The 23,486-nt window shown below is 45.9% G+C and overlaps 1 protein-coding gene and 1 long non-coding RNA gene across 4 annotated transcripts in view; one reads left to right on the forward strand and one right to left on the reverse strand.

The window, feature by feature from the left end:
* Positions 1-22,956, forward strand: part of ETV6 (ETS variant transcription factor 6) — a 276,055-nt gene extending 253,099 nt beyond the window's left edge. For all 3 annotated transcript variants that reach the window (XM_043881322.1, XM_043881321.1, XM_043881323.1), the window contains 3 exons: positions 13,165-13,307; positions 15,165-15,265; positions 18,924-22,956. In XM_043881322.1, coding sequence (XP_043737257.1) covers positions 13,165-13,307; positions 15,165-15,265; positions 18,924-19,029 — 350 coding nt within the window. In that variant the 3' untranslated portion in view covers positions 19,030-22,956. The remainder of the gene's footprint in view (positions 1-13,164; positions 13,308-15,164; positions 15,266-18,923) is intronic.
* LOC122680201 lies at positions 5,129-13,005 on the reverse strand. Its single transcript, XR_006336655.1, has 4 exons — positions 12,696-13,005; positions 12,109-12,436; positions 10,390-10,567; positions 5,129-5,309 (listed from the first exon to the last, which is right to left on the reverse strand). It is a non-coding gene; the product is annotated as an uncharacterized LOC122680201 (long non-coding RNA).
* Positions 22,957-23,486: the final 530 nt, after the last annotated feature.

Below are 23,486 nucleotides of genomic sequence, written 5' to 3' on the forward strand. Positions count from 1 at the left end.
AAATGTACTAGGAGAGGTGTGAAAACCATTAAGGTATAAGACAGAGGGAGATAAGCCCTCTGTCCCATTCAGTCAAAACACAAGCATTTATTGAGTACCTATTGTGTGGTGTGGATGCAATGCAGAGAGAAAGGTTTTTAATATTTTGTTTATTTGACTGCACCGGATCTTAGCTGTGGAATGCAAACTCTTAGTTGTGGCATGTGGGATCTAGTTCTCCCCACCAGGGATGGAACCCAGGCCCCCAGCATTGGGAGTGTGGAATCTTAGCCACTGGACCACCAGAAAAGTCCCAATAAGGAGCATTTTGACTGGAGGAATTGAGGAAGGAAGACAGCTCGAAGTTGACAGTGGTTATGGGTCCAGTAATGGGAGGACCGGCTTCCCTGGTGGCTCAGGGGTAAAGAATCTGCCTGACAGTGCTGGAGACACAGGAGATGTGGGTTTGATCCCTAGGTCAGGAAGATTCCCAGGGAGGAGAAAATGGCAACCCACTCCAGTATTCTTGCGTGGGAAACCGCTTGGACAGAGGAGCCTGGTGGGCTACAATCCAGGGGGTCGCAGAGAGTCAGACACAACGTAGCAATCAAAGAACAACAATGCAAGAGAGATGTGGAGGCAGGAGAGAGGTCAGACTGTTCAGGGAAACGTGAGACATTCTCCTTCCTCCTCGAGCTGATGCTGTAGGACTGAGATCCAGCTGAACCACAAGATAAAGCAGAACTCACAACATCATGATAACACAGGTCCTAAGGCTACTTTACCTATGTCTTGACTCGCTGTCTCATTTTTATTGAAGTCATTCATTTCTAAATTTTCCTCTGGCCCCAAGGGCACCTCTGATATCACCTCAATTTTACCACTAAAATAAGTTACATCAGGAATGTTGAGTCAAGAAAATCAAAGAGCTATGACTTACATGTTTCAAAAAGAAAAAAAAAACTATAAAAAGTGATATGGTCTATGCTTGGAATGTGATTCAAAAGCATCCCACAGGACTGGGAGTGAGGAATGCATAGTTGTGGTGGTCCATTCGCTAAGTCATGTCCAACTCTTTGCGATCCCGTGGACCGTAGCCCACCAGGCTCCTGTCTATGGGATTTCCCAGGCAGGAATACTGGAGTGGGTTGCCATTTCCTTCTGTGGGTAAAATAAGGTTAGTTATGACCCGAGGGCTATATGGCTGGATACTGGGTCCCCAGAGATTTACGTTATTGTTCTGCCTACCTTTACGTAAAGTTTTTTTAATGATGGAGAGGGAAAAAAAAAAAAACTGTGAAAAGAAAGAACAGGGGTTAACATAGCTTTGCTTATTCTGCAAAGCATGTGTGTTTCCCAGATAGTTGGAGGAAGAGGATGGGGTCAGTGTATTCCTGGGAATAATATAAATGACCTGTTTTGAGCTTTCCAGGCATTCCCTTCTTGTCTGTATCTTCCGTGTTTGTCTTGTTTCTTGCATGGTCTGTACAACAGTTCTGAACATTCTGCGGGTACTTGCTACTTGTTTATAATCCTCAGGACAGCTCTGCAAAAGGAGCTAATCATTGCTGTTTTCATTTTATATGGAAGGCATCATTTACAGGGGAAACCATAGAGGAAACTTGAGTGCAGAGAAGCAGAGGCCACGTAGCGGCTGGATGATGTGGCTACAGGACAGCCCTTGCTAGCACCCACCCCCCCACTTCCTAATCACCATCTGTCTTGTCACCTCCTCCTGAAATGCCGTCTTCGCCACAGACCTCTTAGGAATCCGAGATGAGCCCCATGTGTCAAGTTAAACTGTTTAGACTTAGAGCTGTTTTTCCCTTGTTTAGTAGGTCTAGAAATTTTTTAATATGGCTGTCTTAAAAATTGTTCTACTCTGTTGGTATATTCCCAGATTTCATAATCTCCATATGTCCGTGTTCAGTCATTTGACCAAATCCAGGATTAGCTAATATAATCAAAAGGCAGTGTTTCTGAAGGGTGAAACAAGAGGGAAATCTATGATCTAATATTTAGTCTTAATCCTGTGACCCTCTGAATAGAACCCATCACAATTCCAGGCTCCTTTGTTTCATTTGGGATCTCCCTGTCTCTCCACCCCATTTGGGTATCTTCTTGGACAACTCAGATCCTTGTGGAATTTATTCTTTTATTGGCAGTCGAATTCATTGGGTGATTCTTACGTACAGTGTAAAGTCCTTTCATTACTGAACAGTCATAAAAGCCCCTCAGATGTCTATAAAGCAGCTTTTAGGTGAGAAAACTTAGCTCCTTATGCTTTTTTAAAATATTTATTTATTTTAATTAGAAGATAGTTACTTTACAATATTGTGATGGTTTTTGCCGTACATCAACATGTGTCCCCCCCATCCTGAACCCCCCCCCCACACCTCCCTTCCCACCCCATCCCTCTGGGTTGTCCCAGAGCACCAGCTTTGGGTGCCCTGCTTCAGGCATCGAACTTGCACTGGCCATCTGAGCCTAGAGGCACTGAAGGTGCTCCTGTCACACTGACAGAGACTGCAGCTGGAGGATATGGGTAGGAACAGTACTTGTGACTGTGGATGAAAAGGTCTTGTCCACTCAGATAGTCCTGGGGATATGCCTTTGGACACCTTCTGTGTGTATGGCGCTGCTCTGCATTCATGGGGGTTGGGTGTTCGAGAAGATTGTAAGACACGATCTTTTTTTTTTTTTAATTTTTATTTTTTTCCATTTATTTTTATTAGTTGGAGACTAATTACTTTACAATATTGTAGTGGTTTTTGTCATACATTGACATGAATCAGCCATGGATTTACATATATTCCCCATCCCGATCCCCCCTCCCACCTCCCTCTCCACCCGATCCCTCTGGGTCTTCCCAGTGCACCAGGCCCGAGCACTTGTCTCATGCATCCCACCTGGGCTGGTGATCTGTTTCACCCTAGATAATATACATGTTTCGATGCTGTTCTCTCGAAACATCCCACCCTCGCCTTCACCCACAGAGTCCAAAAGTCTGTTCTGTACATCTGAAGACACGATCTTTGTTGTGAAAGAGCTGAAGACAGTTGACCACAACTGCAGCTCATGGTACCTTCCAGGGACTCCATTTAAGTGCTGTAAGAGGTCAGAGTAGGGGTGTCAGGAGGCCTTCATGGGGGAGCTGGCTTTTGGCTGGGCTTAGATGAATGCTTAGAATATGAACAAGTAGAGATTAGAGGAAAAAGAGGTCATTCCAGATGGAGAAAACTCCAAAGCAAGATAAGCCCCAGTATATTTGTTCTAGGTTTCACATAGAAATGTAAACTCCAGAATCCAGGTTTGTTAAAAATGGATTTTTCAATTCAGTTTTTTTCATCTTTTAATCTCTCCAAAATTGGGACGCATCATACACTTAAGAGATTGCATACAAGTCGTGATAGTTTACTAAGGTATTTACCTGGTGGAAAAACTAAAATATTCAGTAAATATTCATCTAGGAGGTAGTTGGCAGTTTAAATACAAACCACAAATTAGATCAATTGAAGTAGATCATGTAGCTTATTTTGAAAGGTGGTGTTTATTTTTCAAAGAATAAGAAGGACTGTTACTGAGTTTAACAAGTTGGAATGGCTGGCATTTGTGGGAGAGAGTTTAACATAGGACAGAATGAGAAGATTCCTGGATTCTATTTTTTAATTTATCTTTAATTAGGGGTTAATTGCTTTACAATGTTGCTTTGGTTTCTGCCATACAATAATGTGAATCAGCTATAAGTACACATATACCTCTCCCTCCTGGGTTGTTTTTGTTTTTTTTTTTCAAACTGAAGAGCCAGTGATATGTGCCATGCTGAGCAAGTTGCTTCTTTCTGTGCTGTTTTCTATTATCTTCAGGAAAGGATTACTTGGGGGAGATGAGAGCATCTGTCACCTCCTAGCATTTTCTTACCCACCAAAGTTTTACTGGCCTGCGTCTCACTGATGTGTTTCATAGCCAAAGACTGGTACTGGCAGTGAGCACGATAAATTGAAGAACGGTAGCAAGGGTGATGCTGTGTTTTCAGTATAATATTAGAAATCATTCTTACAACTCATTGACTTCAAAGCTAGACGCATCTTTTACAGATGGAGAAACTGAGCTTCGGGCACTTCAAGTATTCAGCCTCGAGCTTCGCCCAATGTTCTTTCCAGCGCATTTGTTTCCTTAGGCCCAGGGACTGGAAACGCGGGCCTATGGGCCAAGTCAGCCACCGCCTGTTTTTGTAAGTCAAGTTTTATTGGCACACGGCCACACCCATTCACTTAGCATTGTCTGTGGCTGCTTTGGCGGGGTTGAGGAGGTAGAGCTGACACAAGACGGCCCGCAAAGCCTGAAATACTATATTTACTGATGGGCCTTTTACAGAAAGAGTCCGCCGCTCCCTTTTCTGTGGCACTATCTGCTTTGAAATCATAGGTATAACAGAGGATTCGGGGGGCAGAAAATGCCGTCATTGCTCTCCAGGAATTACACCTCAAAGAATGAGGCATGCCTAAGACATGTGGAGGAAACAATGGCAAGTGATGTAAGGAGGGAGATAAGTCCTGATGGCAGGCTGATTGCTGAGCCGCCCAGAGTACTTACAATAACATCATTAACGTAAAATAGAGCTGAAGAAAAGAAAGTGTCGGGCTGCCTACTTGAACTGTGTAGCTCAGATCATTCACTCATTCCAAAATTCTCATGTCTCTCTCTGTGCCAGGCATTTTGCTCGGTGATAGGGTGAAGCTTCTCTAAATGCCAAATGTTGTCTCTTTGCTGGCAGAAGACAGTGTGCTTCTTACTTTATGCCATCAAACAAGCTTAGCTCCCCGCTTTGGTTTTAACCATAGATACCTCAGTTTTAAAAGAAAAAATTGAAGTCATTTTGGCTTTCTTAAACTTCTACAATTCCACTAAAACCTGAGTTACCAGACTTCCTGTCTGCTTATCCCTTCCTTGGCCTTAATCCAAAAAGTCAGCTAAGGAAGCGAGATACATTGGCAATGTGGTTGATAATCCATTCGAAGTCATTCATCTGCTCCACAAAAGTGGGGGCTATAGAAGTCTGTACAGAGTTGGTTGTTCAAAGTCCATGGAACATCCAAATAGAGAATATCGTGTCTTATGCTTACCTTATAACTTTTGCTGCTGTTGTTCCGTTGTGTCTGACTCTGTGACCCCATGGGCTGCAGCACACCAGACTTCCCTGTTCTTCACCATCTCCCTGAGTTTGCTCAGACACATTTTCATTGAGTCGGTGATGACATCTCTCGCTTTTCTCTGCAAACGTGAGCTTCTTTATGGTTTATGAGGATCTCACTGGTGAGTTGATTCTACTGCAGATAAAACAGAATTTTCCCCACGCCATCCCCAGGCCCTGTGCACTTTACTTCCAACCCTCTGATAATGCTGGCCTGGCAACCTGAGATCCTCAAAGGATCTGAGAATATATGTATTCTCTCTCAAGGTTGTATTTTTAACAGAAACAGAAGGTTTCTCATCAAGGAGACATCAAATCTCCCATATTGCTTACTTATCACAGAGCACCGTCCTCTTTTGATCTGGTTTTATTGGCTGGATGAGCTCTGTGAGCACAGACGTTCAACCCTGAAGCCTCTAATCATCTAATCAGACATCAGATAAGCCCAGGACTCCAGGGACAGCACCTGGGGTCTCATCCTCAAGGCTGGATGGAGGGGTCACGACGCACATGGACTTGTAATTGCTTCAGGAGCAGCCCTGAAGAGAGAAAGACCTCCTAAAAGGCCAGTCTTAATGGACTGTATCAAAGTGATGAGGGCAGCCTTTGTGGTAAGGTATGACAGTATGCATACACGCTTTTGTAGATACTGTGTTTGGAAAAAAGGACAGTGTCGTGGGCAATCTCCATAAGCCAAGGGGACTCGGGGATTTAGTACCACCTGGGAGAGCCATGTCCTCCCGCACTGTCTCAGGCAGGTAACCCTCTGCAGGCCCAGAGCCCTCTCTGGCTCCCGGCCCAGGGCCTTCACCAACGGCTGCTCGGAGGGCTCCTGGGGAAGGGCATAATGTCTGGAATCAACACAATTAGAATCTAGCCTTTGGCTCCCGGGCTGAGGTACTTAGGATTGCTGAAGCCCAGTTGCCTTATCCATAATAATGCAGATACTAATACCCAAATAGTAGCACAAACAGGTTAATTTCTATGTGTTCGTGTCCCTGCTCTGCTCAAGGGTTGAGCAAGGGGAGGGGAGTAGGTATGGCCAGCACCACTGGCCACCGGAGTGAGTGTGGGGGCCTTGACCCAAACAAAGCCTTATGTCTGGACGTTTGTTCCAAGTGATGCTGGCCTCTGACGTGCAGACCTTCAAAGAATCCTATGTTCCTTGGAGACTAACTTCTTCCCTCCTGCTCACCTCCCCCGAGGCTTTGCCCACTGTATTTTGAGGAGACCCTTGGAGACTTTGGCAGACTCCACCCCAACAGGAGGCTCCCAAGTGGCCTGTCTTCACACACTCTAGCTGAGTCACTGCGCTTTCTTTTCATTGGGACCTCTAAGAAATCAGCCCTACAAGAGAAGGAAGTTTCAGGATGACCTTTTTAAAAAGATAACACAGTACCAGCACAGTAATGGGGTAGGAAATAAGAGAAGGGGCTTGAGGAAACTGGAGGTTCGAGTTTGTTTTAAGGGCATGCGTTCCTGGAACAGCATCGCTAGTCCCAGTGGTGCCTGGATGCAAGTTCCCCAGCTGCCACCACATTTGAGGGAGAGGGGGCTGGTCTTACTGGGATCTGTCTGGGGGCTTGATCTCAGCTGTAAGGCGTGATTGCAGATGCCTGCCTCTCCCAGCCTCACTCCACACCTCCAGCCACCAAAGGTGAGAAGGTTTAGCGGCGTGTGCAGCTGCGATCCCTCCACTCCCGTGGAGCCAGGAAGCACAGATTTGTGTTCTCGGCCTCGGCTTCTCTCCCTCCCGGCTGGCTGCTGTGCACAGAAGGCTTCTGTTTTCCTACGCCACAGCAGAGCACAAGCAGTTGCCGGCTGTAAACACACCTCTGCGTATCAGCACAGGGTTGGCTGCCCTGGATTTATCAGCTTTCTGCTTCTAGGGAATAGCCCAGGATCAAAGCAGGAAAAAAAAAAAAATAGCGGCAGACAGCCACCCCCCTGCAATGGTGTAAAACCCATGCTTCTGTAAGCAGGGTTTCCCAAGCTGGGCACTCTCGATATTTCGGCTAAATAATCCTTTGTTGGCGGGAGGATGGCATTCTTTTGTGCATGACAGTAAGTCCCCTACATACAAACCTTCCAAGTTGCAAGCTTTCAAAGATGCAAACGTGGGATCCCATGTCTAATCACTTAGGTTAGTTCACATGGCTGGCGTGTATTCTCTAAAGCGGTTGTGCTCTTGTGTACTTCGTACAGTAGTACTCTCTATCTTTATTCAAGCCCGGGCTGTCCAGAAGCAAGCATAAAAGCAGCGGTGATGTAGCTGGTACTACTGTACTTTTCAAGATACTATATGTGAGTACTGAGTCACTCAGTCATGTCTGACTCTCCTGTGACCCCATGGACTATATAGCCCACCAGGCTCTTCTGTCCCTGGGATTTCTCAGGCAAGAATACTGGAGTGGGTTGCCATTTCCCTCTCCAGGGGATCTTCCTGACCCAGGGATCAAAATCCATGTCTCCTGCATTGGCAGGCGGATTCTTTACCGTTGCACCACCAGGGAAGCCTTCAAGGTACTATACTGTAATATTAAAAATGTTTTTCATATTTTTTATGTACTATTTGTGTGTAAAGTATTATCAACCTATTACAGTACAGTACTATACAGCCGATTGTGTTAACTGGGTACCTAGACTTGGTTGGACTTGTGAACGAGTTGGACTTAAATGAATGCACTCTTGGAATGGAACTCGTTCGTCTATAGGGGACTTGCTATATATTGTATAAGATCTTTAGCAGCATCCCAGACCTCTATCACAGCATCCTCCACCCCAGATATAATGACCAAAATTGTCCCCAGACATTGTTAAAAGCCTCCCCCACCCCTCCACAGCAGGCAAGATTGCCCCTAGTTTAGAACCATTGCTATAAAGCAGAGAAGCAACTTTGTTGTTTTGTGTGTTACCTACCTATTGCTGAGCCTGAAATAAATTGGTTAGCTTTTCATAATGATTTGAAAGCAGTGAGACAGGGGCGCTAGGCCCCTCCTTGTTGGTGATTATACCCACAGAACTCCAGTTTACAGACCTTCATTTAAAATTCCATTTGGGCAGTTAAGACAACCTAAAATTGCTTTCTTAGATGCTTTCCTGAAATTTAAATTAACCACCATCATTAAACATTCCCTGGTCAATGACTTGCCCACTCAGATTTTTTAAACATCAGTTTTGTCTAGCATGGTTTTTGGTGTTTTTTTTTGGAAACCATGTTGGTTATGTGTGACCTGCCCATCTTTTCACAGTGTCTGCTCAATAAGCTTGTACAACGAGTCTCTGGTAAGAGACAGGCGTGGGAGGGAAAATATTTCTCCCTAACCACAGAAAAGGTTTTTCTTTTTTTTTCTTTTTGACAATGCCTTTTAACTATGGATACCCAGGGCACCTCACCCAGCAGGAAAGAGAACTCTCTTTCTGCAATTGGAAAATAACACTTCACTCTGCTAAGCCCTTTTATAAGCTTCCTCTCGTGGAAGAGAGAATCAAAATCATGCACACTTGTTTAAAATTCCCACGTGCCTTGAGAAGGAAGGCCTTTAAGAGACATGCACCTAAAAGTAATGAACTCTGTGATACAAGATTATTTTTCACATGCATAGTCAAGTGTTTTGTAATGTGATGAACCTTTGTTTTTAAAGCCTGATGCTTTTTATCGTATAGTAGTATTAAGCGTTTTTATTAATGACCAAAGAACATTGTATCTGTGCAGACATGGATGGATTTTAACAAAACTGAAAAACAGCTGGTGGGCCATGGCAACAGCCTTCAGAGGACCCAGGGAACTAAAAAGAATCTGCCTTTTTATTTAACTAAAGTCTTAAAAATAACTCATTGGGCTTTGAATTTCAATTGTTTGTTTTGTTTTTTTTTTTTTAAATCTGTTGTGTGGTCAGGTAGTTATTTTTATCATCTGGCATAATTTTTAACTAAAGCAACAAAAGAATCAATAGTGTTATAAAAGCCACCTATACTGTGAGCTTGAACAACTGCTTTGTGCCACAAAATTCCTGTTGCTACATCTGTTAGTGACCGAGTAATTCAGTGTCTTGAATGTCAACATGTTTTTATTACTCGGCTAAAGTTGACTTTGCTGGATTAAATGTCATTTAAAATGATCAATTGGCAGCTTGTTTGGGGCTCTTTTCACATTTATGAAAGGGAAAAGTTTGCAGGCTACAAATGGTCTTACAACTCAAGAGGTAAAGTCCGTTCTCTGGGAAACCCTGCCTTCCAGGTACCAACCAAACACAGATCACATTCTAGACCTTTTTCAGTAAATGATCTACAATGTGAAGTTCCCAGTTTGATGCCTCTCAAGAACCCAGCGTGGTAGGTACCCAGAACTGGTTTAAGCCCTTACTTTGAGAAATGGTCTGGTTCTCACGTCACCATTTTATGGGAAATAGAATGTACAAGGCAGTAAAAGAGAAGCAATAGAAACAATGAAAGTGAAAATCCTTGAGCAGATGGTGTCAAGACAATACTCATCTTACATTTTAGCTCCAGGAAGTTCTCAAGGTTGAGAGGACTGCCCATACATCGCTTACCTTCATGTGGGCAAAAATAAGTTCTTTCTATCAAACTGCTAAAGATGACCAAATCAGTCTTTTTTTAAATTATTAAACTGTATTACAATGATTTACTCTAGAGAATCTTATTCTCCCATCCACAAGCATCCAAAAGGTGTCATCAAGCCTCTAGGTGGTAAAAAAGATTGTAACCCTGTCAAGAAACATGGACAAGAAGCTCTTCACAAACCACCTTTGTTCCTCCTAGTGGAAGGGCATTTTGTGTGATAATATTTGGTTCTGTCAGATGGCTTCCACTTGGAAGAGGCTGTCGGAAATTAAAACCTATCTGCTGTTTGACGGTAAGGTTTGACGGTGGACAATTAAACTGCAATTCAATTCTCTGTTGGAGAAGGAAATGGCAACCCACTCCAGTACTCTTGCCTGGAGAATACCATGGATGGAGGAGCCTGGTAGGCTACAGTCCATGGGGTCACAAAGAGTCGGACACGACTGAGCAACTTCACTCTTTCACTTCAGTTCTCTGTTTTTCTCGCCTATGATAAAAATGATATAAGACGAGGAGGTGGCAGAGAGGGAGAATGACACTTCCAGCTTCACCACTTTGCCTGGAGTTGCCCTCTTACAAGTGCCTTAAAAATGAGCTCGGTTATTCTCAGTCTGGGATAGCGTGGCACTCACCTCCCAAGGTACTTCCTCTTGCTGGGACTGGTCCCCTTGCTGTCTCCTTGCTCCTTAGCACCCCCCTCTGGCAACCACAAGTACAGCGTCAGGCAGGGTTGGTAACAGAATCGCTGGCCAGCTTTCGTAAGCATGGGGTGCAAACGCCAGAAATTCTCTAAGAAGGACACCACGGGTCCTTTGGTGAAACACAAGAAACCACATGTCAACTTAATTTTTTTTTTTAATGTGCACCATTTTTTTAAATCTTTATTGGATTTGTTACACAGTATTGCTCTGGTATTATGTTTTGAGCTTCTGGCTGCATGCCATGTGGGATCTTAGCTTCCCTTATCAGGGAACGAACCTGCACTCCCTGCAGTGGAAGGGGGCTGGGTCTTAACCACTGGACTGCCAGAGAAGTCACCACATTAAATTTTAGACATAGATCAATCGGGGGAAAAAAAAGGATACAGTAAGGGATACTAAAGATGTATGGTCAGACTTCTTGGCGGTCCAGTGGTTAAGACTCCATGCTTCCACTCAGGGGGCTCATGTTGGATCCCTGGTCAGGGAAGTTCCACATGCCTCTCCGTGCACCCAAATTTAAAAAACAGAAAAGATACTGAAAATGTAAAACTCTTAGAAGAAAACATAGAAGTATTTGTGACCATGGATTAGGCAACTATTTCTTAGATATGACATTTAAAGCATAAGTAACTGAAGAAAAAATAGATGTTAAAAAAAAAGACATCTGGTCATTTTAATTTTAATGGATGTCCAATTTAAGTTTCACGGTTGCTGCCTAAAAGATACTCCCCTGGTGGCTCAGATGGTAAGGAATCCGCCTGCAATTGAGGAAACGCAGTTCAATCCATGGGTGGGGAAGATCCCCTGGAGAAGGCAATGACAACCTCTCCAGTATTCTTGCCTGGAGAATCCCCATGGACAGAGGGGTCTGGTGGGCTACAGTCCATGGGGGTCACAGAGTCGGACACAACCGAGCGACTAACACTTTCACACTTTTCCCTCTTGGAAGATGCTGCGCTGTGCGCCAGTTCCTTCTGCTGTTCAGAGGGAAGGCTGGACACACTCATCCTGCTTGGAAAAGTCCTAAAGCTTGACTGATAGACACCTGTGAACCAACTTCTCTGGGAACAGAGTTCTCAGCAGGAACTCTGACCTGTGTCATAAGCTGTGCCTTTGAGCCGATGACCAGACCCTCTAAGCCCCAGCTTCCTCAGCCATGAAGTAGGAATAGCAACAGCGCTGGCCGCACCGGCTGTCCTGAGGGTCAGAAGCAAGTGGCTGGAGGCGTGCATGGCCCCGTGCCTGCAAGCAGCACCCAGCACGCACCGTCATCGGGACACTCCTTACTGTCTTCTTCACTCGCATCATCACTCATACAGTAGTCTCGGAAAGAGTCACTGTTGTCGTTCCCCTTTCATAACGGAGGAACCTCAGGGAGATTGAAAAAACTTGCCCAATGCAACCTGACTCGATTCCTCCTGTAAACGTGTGCCCGAGGAGGGTGCGTTTTGTGCTCTGGGAGGTGAATGTGTTGGCGCTGAGATAGCCCAAGTCAAGATTAGACATTCCTCCTGGCCGTACAGAAGCCCCAGAGTTCAGATCCCACTGACCTGGGGGGCACAAGAGGATTAGGAAGGAGGTGGCGCGCCAAGTGAGGGTCAGAAATAACATGGCAACATGCAGAACACACACACGGTGTCCAATACTTACTCATTTACGACCAGCCGTGCTGGCCAGTGCTCCCCAAAACATCAGTGCACACCTGGGAAGGTGAGTCTGTGACTCTCATCCCGAGGCTGGTCCTGCACCAACTAGAGCCGCAAAGTCCACATCTGTCCCCATCCCCCGTCAAGGCTGTGCCGGGGAGCAGGCCACGTCCCGTCTGGCACTAATCCAGTAAGCACTGCAGCAAGGTCAAGGTGCAGTCTGCCTTTTCTCGTGGAATTTGCCAACCCGTAGCCAAAAGGCAAGGCCTAGCCCAGCACCTGGCCTGTGCTAAGGAAGATGTATTGCCTGACCAAGCAATCCAACATCTGTTCTGCACATGGAGAAACAAATTTTTTTTTTGCCCTGGGTTCCTTTCTACCCTGATTCCATTATAATAAAACTATTTCAAAAACCTCCAAAGTAGCTCTAAGGTGGCTGTTTTCTTAAACCACATGGGTCTTCCTTTCCCACAGCCAACCTTAGTCATCACATCTCCATCTGTTCACTGCCCGCCCACCAAAGGACCTTCCACCCCATCACTGACACCACACCGCCCTCTCCGGAACACGAGGGCACTCTCTGCCCTTTACCTGCCATCCTGTCTTCATCCCCTTTTCAGAACTGATTCATTTCCCCTTAGAGCTTGTTCTGTCCCTCCTGTGGGCTCTAGTCAAGTTCAAATCGTGGGTCATGACCGTAGACCAGTCCTTTCCTCTTTCCGGGTTGCTGTGTCCTCATCTGAGCTCGCGGGGAGTGGGGGTCTGGGCCAGGATGGTCTCGAAGGTCTCCACAGATCAAAGGTCGCCGTCTCTCTGTGCCTTGGTCTTGTCACTGTAAAAGTTTTGTTGTTTTTGTTTTCGCTTGCGGGATTGAACCCTGGCCCTTGGCAGGGAAAGCACAGAGTCCTAACCACTGGACTGCCAAGGAGTTCCTAAAACAAGGAGGTTGGACTCAATCCGAAGAAGGCAAAAGCAGTTCCTCGATTATTTTCTTGATTCTTGCTCTTCATACTTACAAGCAGCCTTGTCAACGGTGTTTTCTTGCCCTTTTCCTCTGTAGACTGTAGACTGCTTTGGGATTACGTCTATCAGTTGCTTTCTGACAGCCGGTACGAAAACTTCATCCGATGGGAGGACAAAGAATCCAAAATATTCCGGATAGTGGATCCCAATGGACTGGCTCGACTGTGGGGAAACCATAAGGTAAAAGGGCATCAGACATTTGTTCCATAAACTAGGGCCCAAATCCAGTTTTTGTCCCTGGGTTGGAGGGTAATTGTCTTCTGCTTCCTAAGTCGGCCTGTAATTATTCAGTTTATTCCTCACTGGACAAACAATTAAGACAGTTGCAAGGGGAAGGAAGTAATTAAAGATGCCCCTTTCCATGTGTTCCTCGTGCCAGGCTGCAGTTAACTCAGCATCTCCCGGTCTGATGGGCCTCGTGATGAGTAACCATCACTCCCCCACTGTGGCCTGGCTCTGCTGCTGCCCACGCCAGCGTTAAGAACTGGGGACCAGGGAAGCAGTGCAGCACTTTATAACTCACGAGGGGCCTTTGGGAGGTGTCGCTTCTGTTCCACTCTGTTAGACACTCCCATGGTCACAAACGCCCAGTTCTACAGGGAAAATGCTTATCTTCTTGACTGTAAAACATCTCCCTGAAAAGCAAACCCTGCAAGAATTCTGACTGCCCCACAGTTTTTCCAGCTTGGGAAGAGGGAATCAAATTTTAAAGACTTAGTCGTTCATAGTTAAAAAAAAAAATCATTAAAGTACATAGATGTAAAAGGTGGGTAAAACAACCTGAACATCACGGATAGATGAATGAATAACGAAATCAAGCTATATACACACAGTGGAGTAGTATTATGCTTTTTAAAAAGATTTGGCTGCATGTGGCAACGTGGATGAACCTTGAGGACAGGATGCTGAGTGAAATAAGCCAGTCACAGAAAGACAAATACTGCCTGATTTCACTTAAATGAAGTTAGATCTAAAGCAGACAAATTTCACCGAGGCCGGGAGTGGACTGGTGTTGCCAGGGGTTGGGAAGAGGGGGAAAAATGGGGAGTTACCAACCATTGGACAGAAAGCCTGCATTAATCAAGATGAGCAAGTTCTAGAGCCTGCTATACAACAGTGTACCTACAGTTAACACTGTATTAAGTGCTATATTACCCACTTAAAACTTCAGGAGGATAGATCTCACATTTGGTGTTCTTATCACAGTAAAATAAAATAAAGAGTTCCCCTGTTTAAAAAAAAAAATTTGAGATAAATCAGTAGTCCTACTTAAAAAAAAAAGTCACGAAGATCCAGGCCTAGCCACAGGCAGATAGACATGGGACAGAGCTGACAAGACACCATGACGGCCCCACTCCGATCAGCCCAAGGGGAGGGCCCAGGGGAGGCCCTGCCGAGCTCTGCCCCAGCTGCAGTTTCCCGGACGGCAGGCAGCCCGTGCCCTGGGCCCGCTGAGGAGAACCTGCCAGAGGCCATGACCAAATATGGCCAGGCCCCATGGACACCCTCCATCCCGTGAGTCACTGAGAAAAATCGCTCCTCAGCTCCCACAGGGTGCCCTTGCCCCAGGGCTCGGAACCACTGTATTCTTGCTTCCACAACAGGAATTTAAACAAAAAAAAATCTCTTCCTTAAAATGACAAACGAGAAACACAAGTTTGAGAAAGGTCACTTTTTTGTGTGTTGTTTTTTCTTTTTTAGAAAGGGCAAAAGGAAGAGAAATTCTCTGCGGGTCAGAAGGTGAAGGATGACCCCAGATAGGGGGACCCGCAGGAAATTCTTCGGGCACAACAGAGCGCGGTCCTGGGAGAGGAAGTCGGGGAGGCCTAGGCGGGGTGTGCTCTGTTGGCTGGACTCACCTTAGGAGAGACCTCGGCCAAGGACACGGGGGACAAAGCCCGGGGTGGGCCTGGCAGGGCCACGGGAGCACCCTGTGGAGCTGGATGTGAGTAACTCCTCCAGCGCCTGTTTCTGAGGTTCATTTCATTGTGTCTTTGTGCTTTTTTTTCTCTCTCTCTTCCTCCTCTGAACAAACAGAACAGAACAAACATGACCTATGAGAAAATGTCCAGAGCCCTGCGCCACTACTACAAACTAAACATTATCAGGAAGGAGCCGGGACAAAGGCTTTTGTTCAGGTAGCACTTCCTTTTTCTCCTTTCCTTCTTCTGGGAGGATATTGTTTTCTTGAAATAAGACGGAGGAGGGAGACGGTTGAGGTCTCTACCTGCTTTGTCTGATCCTCAAAGCCATCACTGCTACTCACTGGAGACCAGGTTGCTTGCTGGTTGGTTAGAATTTAAGGGAAAAGAACTTTTTGTTTGCTTATGTCTGTCCTAGAAGAAAGCCAAAAGTAAATCAACACAGTCTGACTCACCTTTAAAATAATGCAGTGATCAAACAGTATTATCTGGCATTTATATCCAGTATAGTTAAAGGGAGCAATCAGAGGAGCTAATGGCAAAGAAAGGGACTAAAGAAACGTAGACGTCCAGGTTGCCAGCACTGGGCTGGTGTTTGTCATGACCTGTGAGTGAGTCATGAAACAGATTTAATGAATCAGTTTGTTTGTTTTTTTAATGAAATAGAACAGAACTGAATAGGAAAGGATAAGAGTTGGAACTATCAGACTGTGTCATATGAATTAAGAGTGTGGCTTCATGAAAATTGTGTTTCTGGGGTAGTCGGGTGTGTGTGTGAGCACGTGTGTGATGAGTCATACTGTAAAATATATTTATGACAATGCATGGTAAATGTCTGAAAGCCGCTGAACTAGACATTCCTCTTTCCAGAATTCCTCCCAGCTTACAAGTTCTAACCAATTAACCTACCGCCATAGGCTGTGATTCCCAGGGAATCACATACAGTTAGAAGAGGAAAAAGAAGGTCTCTAAGGGACCAATCAGGAGAGGCAGACATAGCCCTCTGACACTGGTGGTAATTGATGTGTTGAGACCACCTGAAGCTGAGGAGAAGGTGGGCCCCAGACCTTAGGTTCCGGGTTTGGGCAGGTACAGAAGAGAGTTACAGATGGGGCCTGAGATGTGGACTGGGGGTAGAAAGAGACTGAATGACACTGTGTTTGAGCACACGAGCTCACTGGGATAATCACTTATCCGAAAGAGCAGAGAACCTGGGTGTCCGTGCTGGGAAGGCACGGTAACTTAGGGGCAGTAAAAACAATTGTGATCTTCGAAAGAAACAGAGAAGGCTTTTCAAGAGCTGGAAACAGAATAAAATGCAACGAGAACCCTCCTTTCTCTGGCTCTGCTGATGCCTTCCCTTCATCCTTCACCCTAAACTCAGTCCTTGGCTTCTGTTCCTCCCACTCTATACTAGTTTCCTGCATGAATGGATCCCATGACACAGCTTAGTTATCACCTCCATGATGGGGCTGTCAATTCTCTACATGCAGCTATAAAATCTCCCTTGGAATTCTAAATCTTAACACATTATTGACTAGGGGATTTTTGCAGAATCAAATTTATTATGGAATTGAAATACTGAAACACTCCAATCAATAACATTCAGGTAACAAAAGATGTGTGAGTAAGTCTCTGGTCAGTAAGTGGTTAATGTTCAAGAGCTTCTTGGAAGAGATACCCACTTAAATATCACATTAGTATCTCAGACATGAAATGTTCAAGACCAGCCTTCTTCCCATACTGGACATCCACCTACCCTAAGAATTCCTATTAGATCAGCAGTGGCATCACCATTGTTTAAGCAACCAACCTTTACACCAGAGTTATCTCTGAGCCTTCCTCCATCCCAGTCACCCCTGTGCTGGACTGTCCACTGGCTCAGTTCCTACTCCAGTCTGTGTTGCAGGGGCTAGAAGACTGGAAACCTCATTTCCTGAGATTACTTACCACCAGGTTCCAGGTTAGAATCTACCAATGGCAAGTACTCCCATAAGACCTGGAAGATGAAAGCAAGGTAGACACATTATTACTGCTTCCCGGGCAGTGGAGGCTGATGTCTAGACTTCACAATTGACACCTAGATTCAGCAATCTCTACCTCTGGTCCATGCCCCTGCCACCTAGATTCTTAATACACATTGCCAGCTGCCCTCCAACACTAATGTGGTTCCGTGTGTCAGAAATGTAAATCACTTGAACATTTTAAACATAAACCACCAAATCTACCTCAAGTCTACTTCTCTTTATGAGGCCACCTTCCGTGGCTCAAACACACCCAAATATCTTCTTCCATCATCTCTTGGGATCCCTTGGCCCTGTGCCACACCATGATTTACATTTTTAATAGCTGTACATGTGAACTCCTCTCCACAAGTAGGTCATAAGCTCCTAGAAGGTTAGAGGGTTACATTTTATATCAGTTTTATAACCTCAGGAAGCTTTTGATAATGTTTCTGGACAAGCCTGGTGGGAAGTATCAGAAACTTAATATGGAAGAGCCATCCAAAGATAAGGTCAGACATAGCACATCTGAGGACTCAGCCTGGAGGGGATGATTAGTGACTTCAGATGTCGAGGGAGAAGTTTTAGCTACAGGATAAAAGTGGAAGACAGGCTGTGGATGCTACAGATCACCCTGCTTGAAAAGATGAGCAATAATGGGCAGAAAAGTAGTCAGAGGTGGAAGGCTCACAGGTTTCCAGTAGTGATTTCAGTAAGACAGAAGGAAAGAAGAATGCTATTTGTGACAAGGGATTAGTCATTTTTGAGGAAATGAATGTCGAGAACCAGACTCACCCCAAAACCAAGGCTTCTCAGTATGGAACCAGGTATGTAATTGAGTAAAGTGTTAAATTGTAGGGACGCTTGAAGATTTTCAGCTCTTTGATGGTGAGACCCAGCTCAGAGAACCAGTCGGTCTCAGACAGGGGAAGGAGTCAAGAGGGTTCCAAACAAAGGCAAAGCTAAAGGTTTGGAGGTCAGCAATGAGCTGTGACTTGCATCAGAAAAAAAGACTGGCTGGACTGGAATAGAGTTCACACTTGTAAACAGTGGAAAACAGGAGTTTCCTGGGTTGAGATGACAGAGAGGCCCAAGGAGCAAGCCAAAGTGTGAATCCTTGATAAGCCGTCATAGGCTTTTGAATGTGGAGTGAGGACAGAAAATGCCTGTTCTAAGACAGGTCATATGGTACCAGGCAGAGTATAGGGGAAGGGAATGGTGTATGGGCTGTGGAAAGGGCCTTCTTACCATAAGGATGGGACGTTTGCACCCTGCTCCCTTCCTGAACCATGGTCATGGTCAGAATGTGCCACTGACGTTACTTCCAAATGAACCCAGCAACTGAGATGAGGCTTGCTGTAGGCACCCAGCTGCCAAGGAAGACAGAATAAAGGGAGTGAATGGCTGGCATTTAGGGTACATCAGTGATAATGCCGAAAAAATGTCTTTCTCTTGGCCTTTCTAATTTCCAAAAGCCCCACTGTCTGGCCCTGTTACCCAAGCTTTCCATCCAGCATTTAATTGTATCCTTCAAGTTAGATTCAAGTTTTGAATACCATCACTTGGGCTTATAGTCTGGGATGGAGATGGGTATATATCTCCCAGGGTCCTCTCAGATGGTCGTGCAGGGATGCACTGCCTGCTCCATCTTCTTCAATCCTCCCAGCCTTTTTTATAGTTATTTTGCCAGCTTTCAAGCAGTGAGAGCCCAGAGTATCTTTTTCTTAGAAGATGCTAGGTTAGCATTAATGATCAGGGTTAGTAGACCTCCAGCTACGTGAAGGTGACGGGCCCCTCTTTTTAAAGAGCTCAAGGTGAAGACACCTTTAGGGAACTGTAACCTCTTCATGCCACCGTTTCCTCTTCCAAAGGTTTATGAAGACCCCAGATGAAATCATGAGTGGCCGAACAGACCGTCTGGAGCACCTTGAGTCCCAGGAGCTGGATGAACAAATATACCAAGAAGACGAGTGTTGAAGGAAGTGGTTCCCAGCTTAGTGGGCCAGCAGCCAAGGGCACCCCCCATCCCCAGGATGGATGGGGCAAGATGGAGCAGAAAGGAAGAGACATGGATGTGGCAGTAACACTCCTCTCGCCCAGCGCGAGGGACCCCGCGGAGCACCTTAGACAAACCACTCAGCAAAGGCGGCGCTGGAGTTCTGGCCGAGGGCACCAGCCTGGGACTTGTGTTCATGGTTCCTTCTCGATCAGAATCTCTTGTCTGTGATCCCTCCCCCTCCCCCTCCACCTACTGTTAGTTTCATGGTGTTTTTGTTCTTTTTTTTTTAAAAGACCATGCAGTTTGACTTTTCATCATTCATATAGGGGAAGACATCCGAGGCTGTTTTCCTATGGAAATACATATCTATTATATATATATATATATCTATTTTTTGCAAATCTCACAAAGTGCAGAAGCCCAGCTGGTCAGGAGAGAGAATATTTGCAAAAGGGTTCAGGTTTCCTCTTGACCCTGCCACGTGGATCAGGTTTGTTCCTGTTGCTGTTGGGTCTTGGCTGGAAAAAAGGAAAAAAAAAAAAAAGATGCTCTTACAAAAGATGAAGTGAAAAGGAGAGCTCTCTTCTTCTCTCTCTGGCTCCCTTTCCTTCCTGGTCCCCGCTCCTCCCTCCTCACTGGTTGTTGAACTCCAGATGCCCTTTCAGCAGAGTTCAGCCTCTTGGAGAGTCTTGGGAATTTTCCACACCTGTACATTGGAATAGTGGTCTGGGTGCTTCGCAGCTGGCACCACAAAAATCAAACCCACATCCCAGCATCTGGCTCCCTGCCAGAGGGAGGCCAAAGGCCCCAGAGATGCTGCTGTCCTCCGGAAAGATACATGTGAGTCCAGCAGGCTACCCCGATCAACTGTGAGGACCGTGAGGCTTGGTGGTTCCCCAGAGCATAAGGCTGTCCAGATTATCTGGAAGCCCCAGCATCATGGGATTAGTTTGCAAGTGCTGCAGAGCAAAAAAAAAAAAACATAAGCCTTATGGTCCAGAAACTAGATGACAAGTGTTTGGTGGCATTGTGGATTATCCCAGAGCAGGTTACAGAGGGTCTTCTCAGCTCTATCCCAAAGGCCATCTTGCAGTCAGTTTCATATCCTCACTTTTTTTTTTTCCCTCAATTCCTAGCAATTTTTTTAAAGTTTCCTGGTGACACAGGGCATTTGAGAAGGAGGATCCAGGAGTGTGTCATCTCAGTTGTCAGCAGTGTTTGCCAAGACTGGGCAGACGGGAAATTCCTCAGATTCCTCACTTTTTCCCTTTTTCCTTCTTCCCTTGCTGTGTTTCAAAATGGACTCATGCGTGGCTCTTTTTCACCTCAAAGTAAGATCAGTCACATCTTATGAGGAAGGTGCCACCTCTTAGTACTTTTGATGATAACATATTTTTAGAAAGCTCTTGTTAGATTTTTTTTTTTTCTAGCCACTTAAATCAACTCTTCCAATACAGGCTCGGAATCCAATATTAGGAGTACAGTCTTTTTTTACTCGGAAAGGTTAGACCTGCCTTACACAGTACCGCCTCCTGGTTTCTCTCCGCTGCTTCTTTGTTGGGCGAGCATCTCATAGCTCCCCAGGGTACGTGTCTGCACTGTCAGCAGCGCTTGCAGATGAAGCCAGCAGACCTCCAGGCATGTCCTCCAGCCATTTCTGATGGAGTCAGGCAGGCCGGGGTTGTGGGCACACAGGCAGGAGAAATTCTCCCGTCCCCTCCCCCACTCCCCAGCCCTACTGACAAGGACACCAGCCAGCAGGGAGTGGGAGGGGACAAACAGATTGACTGTCGTTCAAGGACACTGGAAACGTTCCTGCCTCTTATGTGACCACAGAGAGATGCATGGAGGTGGCCGGCCTCCTCCCACCGTCGCACACCCCCACCCCCAGTCCACCTTCTAGAATGCTGGGCCTGAAGTGAGGTCAGGGACCAACAGTGTGGGCTCGAGGGTCCCCTGATGAAGGAAGGGTTTGGGCTCAGTCTGCTCCAATGGGGATGAGACCCAGCGTGCTACAGATGTCTTTTCAAGAGTGTCAGCAGCACACAGGGATAACCTTCCAGCCTGGAAGGTGACTGATGTTGGCTCTCAAATGGGAAGATTAAGCCAAATACCTGGGGAAGTCACTGAGTTGAAGGGCTGCAGAGAAAGGGTGGATCATCACTGAGGCTTTTTGTGCGATGTGACATCAGAGAATCTCTGTTCACCCAGGTGTAAGGACTCGGACTCGTGTGGTCCAAAGAATCCTAACAGTTGAATTGTGCAGAGGAAATTCCCCTTTGCCCCCAGGGTTTCTGTATTTAAAGCAATATCCTCTAAGAATCTGTAAGACATAGGCTGGCACCGTCAGCCACTTGGAGAAATAGAAGGTGTCAACTCCAATCCAGTCTTTATTGTCCATCCAGATATTACCGTTACTGGTTTTCTGTTCATTCCCTTAATGGCAGAGGTTCTTCTCATTGGTTCTTTGAGGGAATCTTTGAGTGATGCTGACAGTAGGGATACAGCATGTCCACAGCAGACCCGAAAGACTGCAGGTTCAGCTTAGCCAACTTGGGTGGGGCACCTGCTCGACCCAGTCCCAAGAGCCAGGCACCATCCTTGCCCTCCGAGAGCTCACCTTCTTCCTGCAGAATCTATCCAGCATGAAATGTCTCACTTCAACACTAGGGGCGACAAAAATCTCACCTGGGACCAAATTAAGGGCACGTTCCTGGTCAGAATAGTTGGCCTTTTCCTGCTGCCATCATGGGAGCTCTTGGCTTGCAACATGAGAAACTGGGAAAGGAAGAGGCAGAACAGTGCTGCAAGCGAGCAACCTTACCCACCAGTGGTGTCCAAGGCAGACACTCTCGCTTGGATCTTGAAATTCTCTAGCATCTTCTCTTCCCTGCACCTTGAGGTAGCCAGGGTGTCTCCTTTCCATCAGAAGAAAGCAGTGGCAAGTGGCTGGACTGGCTCCAGGGGAGTAATGTTATCTCTTAAGATCTTTCTGTCCCCAGATGACATTGTCTTGCCTGAGGTAAAACATCTCGGATGTTCCGAATCCTTTGGCGGGTGGGCGTGTCCCCATGAGCAATGAGGAGTAACAACTGATGGATTACTCTCCTTTCAACAGTATGTTTAGAACCCTCTGCTCCATTATCTTCCTACACTGATACTTTGTCCAGATGAGAATGTAGATTTAGCTGAAACGTAAAGGCCACGACAGGATGTACGTAAATGCCTAGGTAACCACCACTTCCACCGTTCACTGCCTAGGATCCAACACGTTTGAAACGTTAGCTCTCCTTCTGAAGAACGGAAATCTGAGTATCAGGCCATGTGACTTGTCCCAGGAGCAGACGGCACAGCAGGGTCAGAATTAGGACTGGGATCCAGCCCCGGTTATCCCCCCATCTGACCCCATTCCCATCCAGGAAGCTGAAGATAAAAATTTGGGGAAACACACAAAGAACAAAGGGCAGTTTCTTCGCCCAAGCATTCGGTGCTAGTTTTTACCCACTCAGCCTGTTCCTCTTCGGAGCAGTAATGGAGTGATCCAAGGAGCCGTGGGGGGTGAGCTGGGGTGGGGGTGGTGACAGCGGTTCCTGCAAACCACAGAAGACTAACCTGATACTCTTTTGGCCTCATCTGCATCAACACTAAACAACTCCCTGAATCTTTCGCACATGCCAAGTGGACACTTCACCATTTCTCTCTGTGACTGCAACCACCTGCAAACCAGACTGAATCTAGAATTTTTTTTTTAATTTCTAATCTCTTGTTGTTTTATGAGGTGTGGGGTTTATAAGGGACTGAATCAAATGAATGTAACAAAAAAAAAAAAAGAAAAACAAAAAAAAAGCCTTTTCTCAGGGCCAGTGAGTTGCAAATAATTTTTAAAGAAAAGCCTATAATTGCATCATCTCAATAAATTTTTTATAAAAAAAATCTGAGTCTCTGTTTTTAATAATATGGAGTCAGACAGGCCAGGTGGTTCAGTGAGGTGCATCCTGTCTACACTCAGTTATGGTGGAAAGTGTGGTCCTGGTTTCTCACTGGCAGGAAGCCTCCATCACAGAGAAGTCTGCAGGCAATCTTTGAACAAGAGGCAACAGAAAGGCCGGAGCACATGGTTCAAATCTGAACAGCTGCCACAGGTGGAGAAATCTTCCAGAAGGAACCCCAATCAGAGATGCCTGGGTGCTGTGCTGCGCCAAAGATTTGTCAGTTTGCTGCAGACTGACTTGACTCCAGGAGTTAAAGATCCCTGGGTCCTCCCACAGTAGAAGTGCTCCCTCAATTCTACCAAAATCACGGGTGTGCGAGTATAGGTGATGAGGTCAGGAATGTAGGGTAGAACCTGTGACTATACCAGGGCAATAAAGACCTGGAAGCCCAACCATCACACAATTCAGAGCCACCCCCACACTCAGAAGGTCTCCACCACGCT

Source organism: Cervus elaphus, chromosome 22, assembly GCF_910594005.1.
Source record: "Cervus elaphus chromosome 22, mCerEla1.1, whole genome shotgun sequence".
Classification (NCBI taxonomy): domain Eukaryota; kingdom Metazoa; phylum Chordata; class Mammalia; order Artiodactyla; family Cervidae; genus Cervus; species Cervus elaphus.